Here is a 14026-nt window from a genome sequence, read left to right on the forward strand (position 1 = left end):
TATGTCTCTGAACACTACTTTATATCAGGGTCTATATGCTCTCTGGGACACTACTTTATATCAGGGTCTATATGTCTCTGGGACACTACTTTATATCAGGGTCTATATGTCTCTGGACACTACTTTATATCAGGGTCTATATGTCTCTGGGACACTACTTTATATCAGGGTCTATATGTCTCTGGAACACTACTTTATATCAGGGTCTATATGTCTCTGGACACTACTTTATATCAGGGTCTACATGTCTTGGGACACTACTTTAGATCAGGGTCTACATGTCTCTGGAACACTACTTTAGATCAGGGTCTATATGGCTCTGGGACACTACTTTATTCAGGGTCTACATGTCTCTGGGACACTACTTTATCAGGGTCTACATGTTCTGGGACACTACTTTAGATCAGGGTCTACATGTCTCTGGACACTACTTTAGATCAGGGTCTATATGTTTCTGGGACACTACTTTATATCAGGGTCTATATGTCTCTGGGACACTACTTTAGATCAGGGTCTATATGTCTCTGGGACACTACTTTATATCAGGGTCTATATGTCTCTGGGACACTACTTTATATCGGACACTACTTTATATCAGGGTCTATATGTCTCTGGAACACTACTTTATATCAGGGTCTATATGTCTCTGGAACACTACTTTATATCAGGGTCTACATGTCTCTGAACACTATTATATCAGGGTCTATATGTCTCTGGAACACTACTTTTATCAGGGTCTATATGTCTCTGGGACACTACTTTATATCAGGGTCTATATGCTCTGGACACTACTTTATATCAGGGTCTATATGTCTCTGGGACACTACTTTATATCAGGGTCTATATGTCTCTGGGACACTACTTTATATCAGGGTCTATATGTCTCTGGGACACTACTTTATATCAGGGTCTAATGTCTCTGGAACACTACTTTATATCAGGGTCTATATGTCTCTGGAACTACTTTATATCAGGGTCTATATGTCTCTGGGAACACTACTTTTATCAGGGTCTATATGTCTCTGGAACACTACTATTTATATCAGGGTCTATATGTCTCTGGGACACTACTTTATATCAGGGTCTATATGTCTCTGGGACACTACTTTATATCAGGGTCTATATGTCTTGGAACATCTACTTTTATTCAGGGTCTATATGCTCTGGGACACTACTTTATATCAGGGTCTATATGTCTCTGGACACTACTTTTATATCAGGGCTATATGTCTCTGGGACATATTGTTATCAGGCTACTTTGAATACTTTATATCAGGGTCTATATGTCTCTGGGACACTACTTTTACTATCAGGTCTATATGTTCTGGGACAGACTACTACTTTATATCAGGGTCTATATGTCTCTGGGACACTACTTTATATCAGGGTCTATATGTCTCTGGGACACTACTTTATATCAGGGTCTATATGTCCTAATCTCGGGATTGACAAAATAATCACTATATTGCGACACTACTTTATATCAGGGTCTATATGTCTCTGGGACACTACTTTATATCAGGGTCTACGTATGTCTCTCTCCTTCTGGGGACAAATATGCTAAACTTTTTTATTCAGGGTTCTATACTACTTTATATCAGGGTCTATATGTCTCTGGGACACTACTTTATATCAGGGTCTATATGTCTCTGGGACACTACTTTATATCAGGGTCTATATGGGTCTGGTTTAAAACTCTTCAGTGCCTATGGGGCTCTGGTCTAAAGTAGTGTACTATATAGGGAATAGGGCTCTGGTCTATAGTAGTACACTATATAGGGAATAGGGCTCTGGTCTAAAGTAGTACATTATATAGGGAATAGGGCTCTGGTCTATAGTAGTACACTATATAGGGAATAAGGTGCCATTTGGGATGCAGGCCTTTGATTTGGGAGGGAATGGTGGGTTGGCCGACAGGTCTAGGATCAGCTTCTCCCTTCCCCCGATCCTAACCGTAGACATTAGTGGGGGGGAATGGTGGGTTGGCCGACAGGTCTAGGATCAGCTTCTCCCTCCCCCCGATCCTAACCGTAGACATTAGTGGGGGGGAATGGTGGGTAGGCCGACAGGTCTAGGATCAGCTTCTCCCTCCCCCCAATCCTAACCGTAGACGTTAGTGGGGGGGAATGGTGNTCAGCTTCTCCCTCCCCCCAATCCTAACCGTAGACGTTAGTGGGGGGGAATGGTGGGTTGGCCGACAGGTCTAGGATCAGCTTCTCCCTCCCCCCGATCCTAACCGTAGACGTTAGTGGGGGGGAAATGCTAAACTGACCCAAGATCAGCGTCTATGGACAGCTTCACCCAACTGTGTGGAACTCCATCATGGTGTTAAGACTTTTTAAGACTACGAAAGTATCGGTCACAAAAACAGCCAGATGGAAACCATAACGAGTCATTTCTGGAGACATGGACCAGTCTTTTGTACTAAGCTCCCGATTAAAAAGGACAAGACCCGAGCGACGTCGGCCGTGCACAGTAGACCACCTGCTGGGTGGGACTGGTGTTGTCCTGTCCTTATMGCTGCCGCATGCCTCCAACAATAACAGTTACTCAGTTGACATTCTGTGACGTACGATACAACATCTGTAGTGGGTCGTACAGCGTCTACTGCAGAAGTCAAGAGCAAAACTTACTTTTTTTTGCGTTTCGCAGAGCTGCTGTGAAGGAAGTAAGTTTGTGTTAATACAGGACCCCCCCCCCCTACCGTCAACCAATCATGTCAACGCGGAGCTATACAGAGCTCTCTGCATTGTTACAACATTTGAGAGGCGCATGGCGATGCGTTACAGAGTTTGATTTAGACTGCATGCCTCCGGAAGCGCCGTAATTGCGTCATACGAAGCCTCCGGACCACATTTCCAAATCAAGCTCAGTCACACCTAGTGGAGCAACATTACCAAAGCATTTACAAAATTCCAGAAATGTTCCAGAAATCCTGGTTGGACGATTTCAGATTTCCTGCTTATTACCTCTTGATCCGGGAATCTTCCAACTGGTATCTCTGGAAAAACTTGGAATTTTGGAAAAGTTACCGGAATTTTGCAACCTTAAATCACAGATCTGGGATCAGATTCCCCTACCTCCAAATGTAATCATTAAGGGGGGTGAATAAGATCTGACTCTGGGCAAGCAGTTAGGGCCAAACAGATCTGAGTTCAAATACTATTCAACATTTTTATTTATTTACTTTTTGTAATTGCTTGAGTCTGCCTGGAGTGCCAAATGAGCAGGGGTTTTCAGTATTCTATTGGTTCCATTGTGCCAGGCATACTTAAAATCGATCCCAGATAAACTACTTGAAATTATTCCTGAATAGTCTTTGAATCCAGGCAGGTCTGACAGGGGCCAATGTCTACTTCCTCCCACTGGCACCTCAGGCTCCAGGATAAAGTTTCTAGGAAGACATTTAGGATCAGATTCCCCTGCCCCCAATCCTAATCTTAAAACCATATCAGCATCTAGGGGAAACTTCACCCTACACTGGCAGCTCAGACATACTGTTGTTTCTTGTGAGCCTGTGAGGCCAGGTCTTTAGCTTTCTCTTTAGCTGCCAGAGCCGTCTCCCTGGCCCTCTCTGTAGCATGCTCAGCCAGGGTCCTGGAGGGGCCTCAACCTGGAGGAGAGAGGAACGTGGTTAGAGGAGAGGGAGAGAGGAAACGTGGTTAGAGGTTAGAGGAGAGAGGAAACGTGGTTAGAGGTTAGAGGAGAGAGGAAACGTGGTTAGAGGTTAGAGGAGAGAGGAAACGTGGTTAGAGGTTAGAGGAGAGAGGAAACGTGTTAGAGGTTAGAGGAGAGAGGAAACGTGGTTAGAGGGAGAAGGAACGTGGTTTAGAGGAGAGAAGGAAACGTGTTAGGGAGAAGGCGTGGTAGAGGAGAGAGGAAAGCGGTTAGAGGTAGGAGAGAAACGTGGTAGAGGTTAGAGAGAGAGGAAACGTGTTAGAGGTTAGAGGAGGAGAGGAAACGTGGTTAGAGGTTAGAGGAGAGAGGAAACGTGGTTAGAGTTAGAGAGAGAGGAAACGTGGTTAGAGGAGGAGGAACGTGGTTAGAGGTAAGAGGAGAGGGAAACGTGGTTAGAGGTTAGAGGAGAGAGGAAAGTGGTTAGAGGTTAGAGGAGAGAGAACGTGGTTAGAGGTTGAGGAGAGAGGAAACGTGGTTAGAGGTTAGAGGGAGAGGAAACGTGGTTAGAGGTTAGAGGAGAGGAAACGTGGTTAGGTTAGAGGAGAGAGGAAACGTGGTGAGGTTAGAGGGAGAGGAAAGTGGTTAGAGTTAGAGGAAACGTGGTTAGAGGAGAGAGGAAACGTGGTGGTTAGGTTAGAGGAGAGAGGAAACTGTGGTTAGGTTAGAGGAGAGAGGAAACGTGGTGGTTGGTTAGAGAGAGGAACGTGGTTAGAGTTAGAGAGAGAGGAAACGTGGTTAGAGGTTAGAGGAGAGAGGAAACGTGGTTAGAGGTTAGAGGATTCGCAATTCAACAGCTCAGACACAAGAGGTATGTGGCAGGGTCTACAGTCTATCACGGATTACAAAAAGAAAACCAGCCCCGTCGCGGACCAGGATGTCTTGCTCCCAGACAGGCTAAATAACTTTTTTGCCCGCTTTGAGGACAATACAGTGCCACTGACACGGCCCCTACCAAAACCTGCGGGCCTCTCCTTCACTGCAGCCGAGGTGAGTAAAAACATTTAAACGTGTTAACCCTCGCAAGGCTGCAGGCCCAGACGGAATTCCCAGCCGCGTCCTCAGAGCATGCGCAGACCAGCTGGCTGGTGTGTTACGGAATATTAATCAATCCTTATCCCAGTCTGCTGTTCCCACATGCTTCAAGAGGGCCACCATTGTTCCTGTCCCAAGAAAGCCAAGGTAACTGAGCTAACGACTACGACTACGCCACTTAATATAATGTTTACATACCAACATTACCCATTCTATATGTATATGTATATACTGTACTCTATATCATCTACTGCATCTTGCCATCTTTATGTAATACATGTACCACTAGCCACTTTAAATATGCCACTTTATGTTTACATACACTACAGTACTCATCTCATATGTAATACCGTACTCTATACCATTACTGCATCTTGCCATGCGTTCTGTACCATCACTCATTCATATATCTTTATGTACATATTCTTATCCTTTACACTTGTGTGTATAAGGTAGTAGTTGTGGAATTGTTAGTTAGATTACTTGTTGTTATTACTGATTGTCGGAACTAGAAGCACAAGCATTTCGCGTACAATCGCATTAACATCTGCTAACCTGTGTATGTGACTAATAAATTTGATTTGATTTGATTTGATGAGAGAGGAAACGTGTTAGAGGTTAGAGGAAACGTGGTGGTTAGAGAGAGAGGAAACGTGGTTAGAGGAGAGAGGAACGTGGTTAGAGAGAGAGGAAACGTGGTTGAGTTGAGGAGAGGAAACGTGGTGGTTAGAGGAGAGCGAGGAACATGGTGGTTAGAGGAGAGCGAGGAACATGGTGCGTTAGAACATGGTTGGGGTAAGGAGTCTAAATCACTAAATTCAAAACCCGACCTGCAAGCCAGTTCCACTGCTTTGTTCATTGTTCCCCTGTAATCAGGGCCTGGTTTAGACGGGACACATAGTCCCAATTGTTCCCTGTTAATCAGGGCCTGGTTTAGACCTGGGACACCAGTCATTGATCCCTGTAATCAGGCCTGGTTTAGACCTGGGACACCAGTCATTGTTCCTGTAATCAGGGCCTGGTTTAGACCTGGGACACCAGTCATTGTTCCCTGTAATCAGGGCCTGGTTTAGACCTGGGACACCAGTCATTGTCCCCTGTATCAGGGCCTGGTTTTGACCTGGGACACCAGTCATTGTTCCCCTGTAATCAGGCCTGTTTTAGACCTGGACACCAGTCATTGTTCCCCTGTAATCAGGGCCTGGTTAGACCAGAAAAGCAGCAGTAGTCTGAACCTCATAGGGTAAGAATTAAATGTAGTCGTTGGTTGAATATTATTGTAATTGATGAGAAGATTAGACTCCAGCATGTCTTGTTGCTATGAAAGATTCAAGCAAAGAGCCAGTTCCTTTTATAGCACATGAACTGTAAAAGGAAGAGAGTATAGACGGTCCCTCCTGTGTACAGTCGTGGCCAAAAGTTTGAGAATGACACAAATATTAATTTTCACAAAGTCTGCTGCCTCAGTTGTATGATGAATTTGCATATAGTCCAGAATGTTATGAAGAGTGATCAGATGACTTGCAATTAATTGCAAAGTCCCTCTTTGCCATGCAAATGAACTGAATCCCCCAAAAACATTTCCACTGCATTTCAGGCCTGACACAAAAGGACCAGCTGACAAAATGTCATTGTCTCTCTCGTTAACACAGGTGTGAGTGTTGACGAGGACAAGGCTGGAGATCTAACTCAATCAGCATGACAGAGTGAATAAAAGCCTGAAGCTTCAAAGGAGGGTGGTGCTTGGAATCATAGTTCTTCCTCTGTCATCCATGGTTACCTGCAAGGAACACGTGCCGTCATCATTGCTTTGCAAAAAAAGGGCTTCACAGGCAAGGATATTGCTGCCAGTAAGACCCAAATCAACCATTTATCGGATCATCAAGAACTTCAAGGAGAGCGGTTCAATTGTTGTGAAGAAGGCTTCAGGGCGCCCAAGAAAGTCCAGCAAGCGCCAGGACCGTCTCCTAAAGTTGATTCAACTGTGGGATCGGGGGGCACCACCAGTACAGAGCTTGCTCAGGAATGGCAGCAGGCAGGTGTGAGTGCATCTGCACGCACAGTGAGGCGAAGACTTTTGGAGGATGGCCTGGTGTCAAGAAGGGCAGCAAAGAAGCCACTTCTCTCCAGAAAAAACATCAGGGACAGACTGATATTCTGCAAAAGGTACAGGATTGGACAGCTGAGGACTGGGGTAAAGTCATTTTCTCTGATGAATCCCCTTTCTGATTGTTTGGGCATCCGGAAAAAGCGCTACCATCAGTCCTGTGTCATGCCAAAAGTAAAGCATCCTGAGACCATTCATGTGTGGGGTTGCTTCTCAGCCAAGGGAGTGGGCTCACTCACAATTTTGCCTAAGAACACAGCCTTGAATAAAGAATGGTACCAACACATCCTCCGAGAGCAATTTCTCCCAACCATCCAGGAACAGTTTGGTGACGAAACATGCCTTTTCCAGGATGATGGAGCACCTTGCCATAAGCAAAAGTGATAACTAAGTGGCTCGGGCAAAACATAGATATGTTGGGTCCATGGCCAGAAACTCCCCAGACCTAATCCCATTGAGAACTTGTGGTCAATCCTCAAGAGGCGGTGCACAAACAAAACCCACAAATTCTGACAAACTCCAAGCATTGATTATGCAAGAATGGGCTGCCATCAGTCAGGATGTGGCCCAGAAGTTAATTGACAGCATGCCAGGCGGATTGCAGAGGTCTTGAAAAAGAAGGGTCAACACTGCAAATATTGATCTTTGTATCAACTTAATATAATTATCAATAAAAGCCTTTGACACTTTATAAAATGCTTGTAATTATACTTCAGTATTCCATAGTAACATCTGACAAAAATATCTAAAGACACTGAAGCAGCAAACTGTGGAAATAATATTTGTCATTCTCAAAACTTTTGCACGTGAACGTTCTACGAACACCGCCGTTTCTACCGCAACACCGCGCCGTTTCTACCGCAACCGCGCCGTTTCTACCGCAACACCGCGCCGTTTCTACCGCAACGTTTCTACCGCCGTTTCTACGCCCGTTCTACCGCACACCGTGCCGTTTCTACGCAACACCGCGCCGTTCCTACGCAACACCGCGCCGTTCCTACCGCAACACCGCGCCGTTCCTACCGCAACACCGTGCCGTTCCTACCGCAACGTGCGTTCTACCGCAACACCGTGCGTTTCACCGCAACGTTTCTTACCGCGCCGTTTCTACCGCAACACCGTGCCGTTTCTACCGCAACACCGCGCCGTTTCTACCGCAACACCGTGCCGTTTCTACCGCAACACTCGTTCCGCACACCGTCGTTTCTACCGCAACACCGTGCCGTTTCGTTTACCGCAACACCGTGCGTTCTACGCAACACCTGCGCCGTTCTACGCAACACGTCGCCGTTTCTACCGCAACACCGTTCCGTTCTACCGCAACACCGTGCCGTTTCTACGCCAACACCGTGCCGTTTCTACCGCACACCGTGCGTTTAACCGCACACCGTGCCGTTTCTACCGCAACACCGTGCCGTTTTCTACTGCAACACCGTGCCGTTTCTAACGCAACACCGTGCCGTTTTCTACCCGCCGTTTCTACGCGCAACACCGTGCCGTTTCTACTGCAACACCGTGCCGTTCCTACCGCTCCCCCGCAACGTTTCTACCGCAACACCGCGCCGTTTCTACTGCTCCACTGCACATAGTACAACTAATAATAAGGAACTGAATTGATAGCCCCACCTTATTTTACAGCGTAATAAAACAACTGGCCTCCACCTTACCTTGCATTTTGGCCAGGACGTATTCAAACCCTTTCATGGTCTTTGTAACACTGGTCTTGAACCGGGCAAGGCCGAACTCCTGTAAAGTGAGGCCAGACATTAATGATGGTTAGCGTATGACAGACAGGGAATGCTGGTCTTGTTGTGTGGTATGACTTAATTTTTATTTGTTTAATTGTATCTGGTCAAACACCATATTTTCCAAAACTTTACAATGGGTTGGTAACAGGTCAGCTATTTGAGCCAGTAAAGTTTTTTTTTTACTATTCTTAGGTAGCGGAATGACTTTTGCTTCCCTTCAGGCCTGAGGGCAGATACTTTCTAGTAGGCTTAAAATGTAAGATATGGCAAATAGGAGCGGCAATATCGTCCGCTATTATCCTCAGTAATTTTCCATCCAGATTGTCAGACCCCGGTGGCTTGTCATTGTTGATAGACAACAATAATTTATTCACCTCTTCCACACTGACTTTACGGGAACTCAAAATTACAATGCTTGTCTTTCATAATTTGGTCAGATATACTTGATGTGTAGTGCCAGCGTTTGTCGCTGGCATGTCATGCCTAAATTTGCTAATCTTGCCAATGAAAACAATCATTAAAAGTAGATAGCACATTCATTACAAAACCGACTGATATTGCCGAGTTTTCCCCCCAACATTTAAGAACCTCCAAAGCTTTTTACTATCATTCTTTATGTCATTTATTTGTTTCATAGTATAGTATATTTTTTATTTAGTTTAGTCACATGATTTCTCAATTTGCAAGACGTMTGCTAATCGGTTGTGCAGCCAGACTTATTTGCCATTCCTTTTGCCTCGTCCCTCTCAACCATACAATTGTTTAATTCCTCATCAATCCACTGGGATTTAAGTTTACAGTTATTTTCTTAATGGGGGCATGCTTATTGGTAACTGAAATAAGTAATTTCATAAATGTGTCAAGTGCAACGTCGGTTTGCTCCTCATTACACACCACGGACCAACAAATATTCTTTACATCAATAACATAGGAATCACTACAAAACTTATTGTCTGACCTCTTATACACTATATTAGGCCCAGCCTTTGGAACTGTGGTTTTACTAGATATAGCTACTGTATTGTGATCATTACATCTGATGAATCTGGATACTGCTTTCAAGCACAATTTCTGCAGCATTAGTAAAGATGTGATCAATACATGTTGATGATTTAACTCCTGTGCTGTTTGTAAATACCCTGGTAGGTTGACTGATAACCTCAACCAGGTTGCAGGCACTGGTTACAGTTTGAAGCTTTTTCTTGAGTGGGCAGCTCGATGAAAGCCAGTCAATATTTAAAATCACCCAGAAAATATACTTCTCTGTTGATATCACATACATTATCAAGCATTTCACACATGTTATCCAGATACTGACTGTTAGCACTTGGTGGTCTATAGCAGCTTCCCACCAGAATGGGCTTTAGGTGAGGCAGATGAACTTGTAGCCATATTACTTCAACAGTATTTAACATGAGATCCTCTCTAAGCTTTACAGGAATGTGGCTCTGAATATAAACAGCAACACCTCCACTGGCATTTCAGTAGATGTTATAACCTTGTATTGCTACCACTGTARCATCAAAGGTATTATCTAAGTGAGTTTCAGAGATAGTCAGAATATGAATGTCATCTGTTACTAGCAAATTATTAATTTCATGAACCTTGTTTCTTAAGCTGCCGGCTATTTTTAACACTTTTCTGGGATGCTTGCTTGTTTTTTATTGCTTTACTGGGAAGCAGAAGTAGATATTTTCATATTATTTATGTTTGTGTAGTGATGTTAGTGTGGTATGACTGGCCGTGATGTTAGTATAGACATGTCTAAACTGATTCCCGTTGTCACTAACTTTCACAAGGCTCAGTAAACCCGACTGGGCAGTTTAATAGCCAACACACCAGCTGAGGGTTTATCAAAGTCAGATAACAGACAGTAAATCAACTTCTACACAGGCTGAAACAGGCAAACTGCCAGCTTGTGGTTCCTTTACGACAGTCTTTCTGTAACTCATACATGGCTCCATATCTACATCCTATAGATGGCTCCATATCTATGTACTATACATGGAGGTAGAAAGATTGTCAAGTCAGGGACTTTCTAGGGACCCCACCCTTCTCAGCACCACTTAGTTCCACTGCCCTTTAACCTTAACCCCACCGACCTGTATAAACACACACCTGTATAGCTCTGGAGAGCCCGTAGAGGTTAACCCACCGACCTGTATAAACACACACCTGTATAGCTCTGGAGAGCCCGTAGAGGTTAACCCCACCAACCTGTATAAACACCACACTGTATAGCTCTGGAAAGCCCGTAGAGTTAACCCACCACCTGTAAAACACACACCTGTATAGGTCTGGAGAGCCCGTAGAGGTTAAACCCCACCGACCTGTTAATAACACACACCTGTATAGCTCTGGAGAGCCCGTAGAGGTTAACCCCACCGACCTGTATAAACACACACCTGTATAGGTCTGGAGAGCCCGTAGAGGTTAACCCACACCTGTATAAACACACACCTGTATAGCTCTGGAGACCCGTAGAGGTTAACCCACCGACCTGTATAAACACACACCTGTATAGCTCTGAGAGCCCGTAGAGTTTACCCCACGACCTGTATAAACACACACCTTATAGGTCTGGAAGGCCCGTAGAGGTTAACCCACCGACCTGTATAAACACACACCTGTATAGGTCTGGAGACCGTAGGAGTTGGACGAGATCAGGCCTCTGTTAATCTCCGTCCAGCTGGTGTTGTCAGGTTAATTCTGTACTCACAACGCTCCTCCACAGACTGACAGGGGAATCAAAACATACACCTTATTAGGACTGAAAGTAAATACAGTCATTCAGAAAGTATAACGTTACAGCCGTATTCGAAATCGATTCAATTAATGTTTTCCTCATCAATCTAACACACATGACAAACGAAAAACAGACATTTTGCTAAAATATTAAATAGAAAAAACATCCATCAATCAAATGTATTTATAAAGCCCTTCGTACATCAGCTAAATATCAAAGTGCTGTACAGAAACCAGCCTGAAACCCCCAAACAGCAAGCAATGCAGGTGTAGAAGAAATAACTTTACATAAATGTTCAGACCCTTGAGAGGATCTGCAGAGAAGAATGAGAACTCCACAAATACAGATGAGGCCGAGCTTGTAGCTTCATACCAGGAAGACGAGGCTGTAATCGCTGCAAAGGTGCTTCAACAAAGTACTGAGTAAAAGGTCTGAATACTTAGTAAATGTGATCTTTTTTTTTTTGAAATACATTGTGCTAACAATTTCTAAAAACCTATTTTTGCTTTGTCATTATGGAGGTATTGTGTGTAGATTGATGTGAGGGGGGGGGGGGAAACAATTTAATCGATTTTAGAATAAGGCTGTAACAAAATGTGGAAAATGTCAAAGGGGCCTGAATACTTTCCCAATGCTGGAGTAGGAGATAGTCAGTCATTTTTATTAGGATCCCCATTCGCTAACGCCAGCTAATCTTCCTGGGGTCCACATTGTATTAAGAGCTGGTTCATGTCTTCATAGTGACTTCAGGGGAACTCCCACCAGAGAAATACTGCTCAAAAGTATGTGGACACTTCAAATTAGTAGATTTGGCCATTTCAGCCAAACACATTGCCAACAGGTGTATAAAAGAAAATAAATCGAGCTCACAGCCATGCAATCTCCATAGACAAACATTGTCAGTAGAATGGCCTTACTGAAGAGCTTAGTGATTTTCAACGTGGCACCGTCACAGGATGCCACTTCTCCAACAAGTCAGTTCGTCAGATTTCTGCTCTGATAGAACTGCCCCGGTCAACTGTAAGTGCTGTTATTGTGAAGTGGAAACGTCTAGGAGCAACAACGGCTCAGCCACGTAGTGGTAGGCCACACAAGTTCACAGAACGGAATCGCCGAGTGCTGAATTGCGTAAAAATTGTCTCTCCTCATTTGCAACACTCACTACTGAGTTCCAAACTGCCTCTGGAAGCAACGTCAGCACAACTGTTCGTCGGGAACTTCATGAAATGGGTTTCCACGGCCGAGCAGCCGCACACAAGCCTAAGATCACCATGCACAATGCCAAGCATCGGGTGGTATAAAGCTCGCCGCCATTGGACTCTCGAGCAGTGGTTCTCTGGAGTGATGAATCATGATGAATCATGCTTCACCATCTGGCAGTCCGACGGACGAATCTGGGTTTGGCGGATGCCAGGAGAACGCTACCTGTCCCAATGCATAGTGCCAACTGTAAAGTTTGGTGGAGGAGGAATAATGGTCGGGGGCTGTTTTTCATGGTTCGGGCCCTTTAGTTGCAGTGAAGGGAAATCTTAACGCTACAGCATACAATTACATTCTAGATGATTCTGTTCTTCAGCCTTTGTGGCAACAGTTTGAGGAAGGCCCTTTCCTGTTTCAGCATGACAAAGCTCCCGTGCACAAAGCGAGGTCCATACAGAAATGGTTTGACAAGTTATGTGTGGAAGAACTTTACTGGCCTGCACAGAGCCCTGACCTCAACCCCATCGAATACCTTTGGGATGAATTGGAACGCCGACTGCGAGCCAGGCCTAATCGCCCAACATCAGTGCCAGACCTCACTAATGCTCTTGTGGCTGAATGGAAGCAAGTCCCAGCAGCAATGTTCCAACATGCAGCAATGTTCCAACATCTAGTGGAAGCCTTCCCAGAAGAGTGGAGGCTGTTATAGCAGCAATGTTCCAACATCTAGTGGAAAGCTTCCCAGAAGAGTGGAGGCTGTTATAGCAGCAATGTTCCAACATCTAGTGGAAGCCTTCCAGAAGAGTGGAGGCTGTTATAGCAGCAATGTTCCAACATCTAGTGGAAAGCTTCCCAGAAGAGTGGAGGCTGTTATAGCACAATGTTCCAACATCTAGTGGAAAGCCTTCCCAGAAGAGTGGAGGCTGTTATAGCAGCAATGTTCCAACATCTAGTGGAAAGCCTTCCCAGAAGAGTGGAGGCTGTTATACAGCAATGTTCCAACATCTAGTGGAAAGCCTTCCAGAAGAGAGGAGTGGTTATAGCAGCAATGTTCCAATCTAGTGGAAAGCTTCCAGAAGAGTGGAGGCTGTTATAGCAGCAATGTTCCAACATCTAGTGGAAAGCCTTCCCAGAAGAGTGGAGGCTGTTATAGCAGCAATGTTCAACATCTGTGGAAAGCCTTCCCAGAAGAGTGGAGGCTGTTATAGCAGCAATGTTCCAATTCTAGTGGAAAGCCTTCCCAGAAGAGTGGAGGCTGTTATAGCGCAGCAATGTTCCAACATCTAGTGGAAAGCCTTCCAGAGGAGTGGAGGCTGTTATAGCAGCAAAGGGGGGGACCAACATTATATTAATGCCATGATTTTGGAATGAGATGTTCGACGAGCATGTGTCCACATACTTTTGGTGATGTAGTGTAGATTCAAAGATAAAGACTTGCGTTAACTCCCTGAGCTAATAACGAGGCTTTAGCTCAGCAGGCTAGACAGTCACAGTACGAATCCCAGTCGATCACAC

General features: G+C 44.8%; 1 protein-coding gene and 1 long non-coding RNA gene across 2 annotated transcripts in view; both read right to left on the reverse strand.

The window, feature by feature from the left end:
• Positions 1–1605: 1605 nt before the first annotated feature.
• On the reverse strand, positions 1606–2126 carry LOC139024884 (uncharacterized). The gene is made up of 2 exons (XR_011476261.1): positions 1845–2126; positions 1606–1758 (listed from the first exon to the last, which is right to left on the reverse strand). It is a non-coding gene; the product is annotated as an uncharacterized lncRNA (long non-coding RNA).
• An 11-nt stretch (positions 2127–2137) lies between these two features.
• LOC112072617 (PRELI domain-containing protein 1, mitochondrial-like) overlaps positions 2138–14026 on the reverse strand; it is a 32139-nt gene continuing 20250 nt past the window's right edge. The window contains 5 exon segments of the mRNA XM_024140001.2: positions 2138–3613; positions 8485–8563; positions 10684–10724; positions 11235–11270; positions 11273–11300. Of these exon segments, the coding sequence (XP_023995769.1) occupies positions 3489–3613; positions 8485–8563; positions 10684–10724; positions 11235–11270; positions 11273–11300 (309 nt within the window). The 3' untranslated portion in view covers positions 2138–3488.

The sequence above is a fragment of the Salvelinus sp. IW2-2015 genome, unplaced genomic scaffold, assembly GCF_002910315.2.
Source record: "Salvelinus sp. IW2-2015 unplaced genomic scaffold, ASM291031v2 Un_scaffold1980, whole genome shotgun sequence".
Lineage (NCBI taxonomy): Eukaryota > Metazoa > Chordata > Actinopteri > Salmoniformes > Salmonidae > Salvelinus > Salvelinus sp. IW2-2015.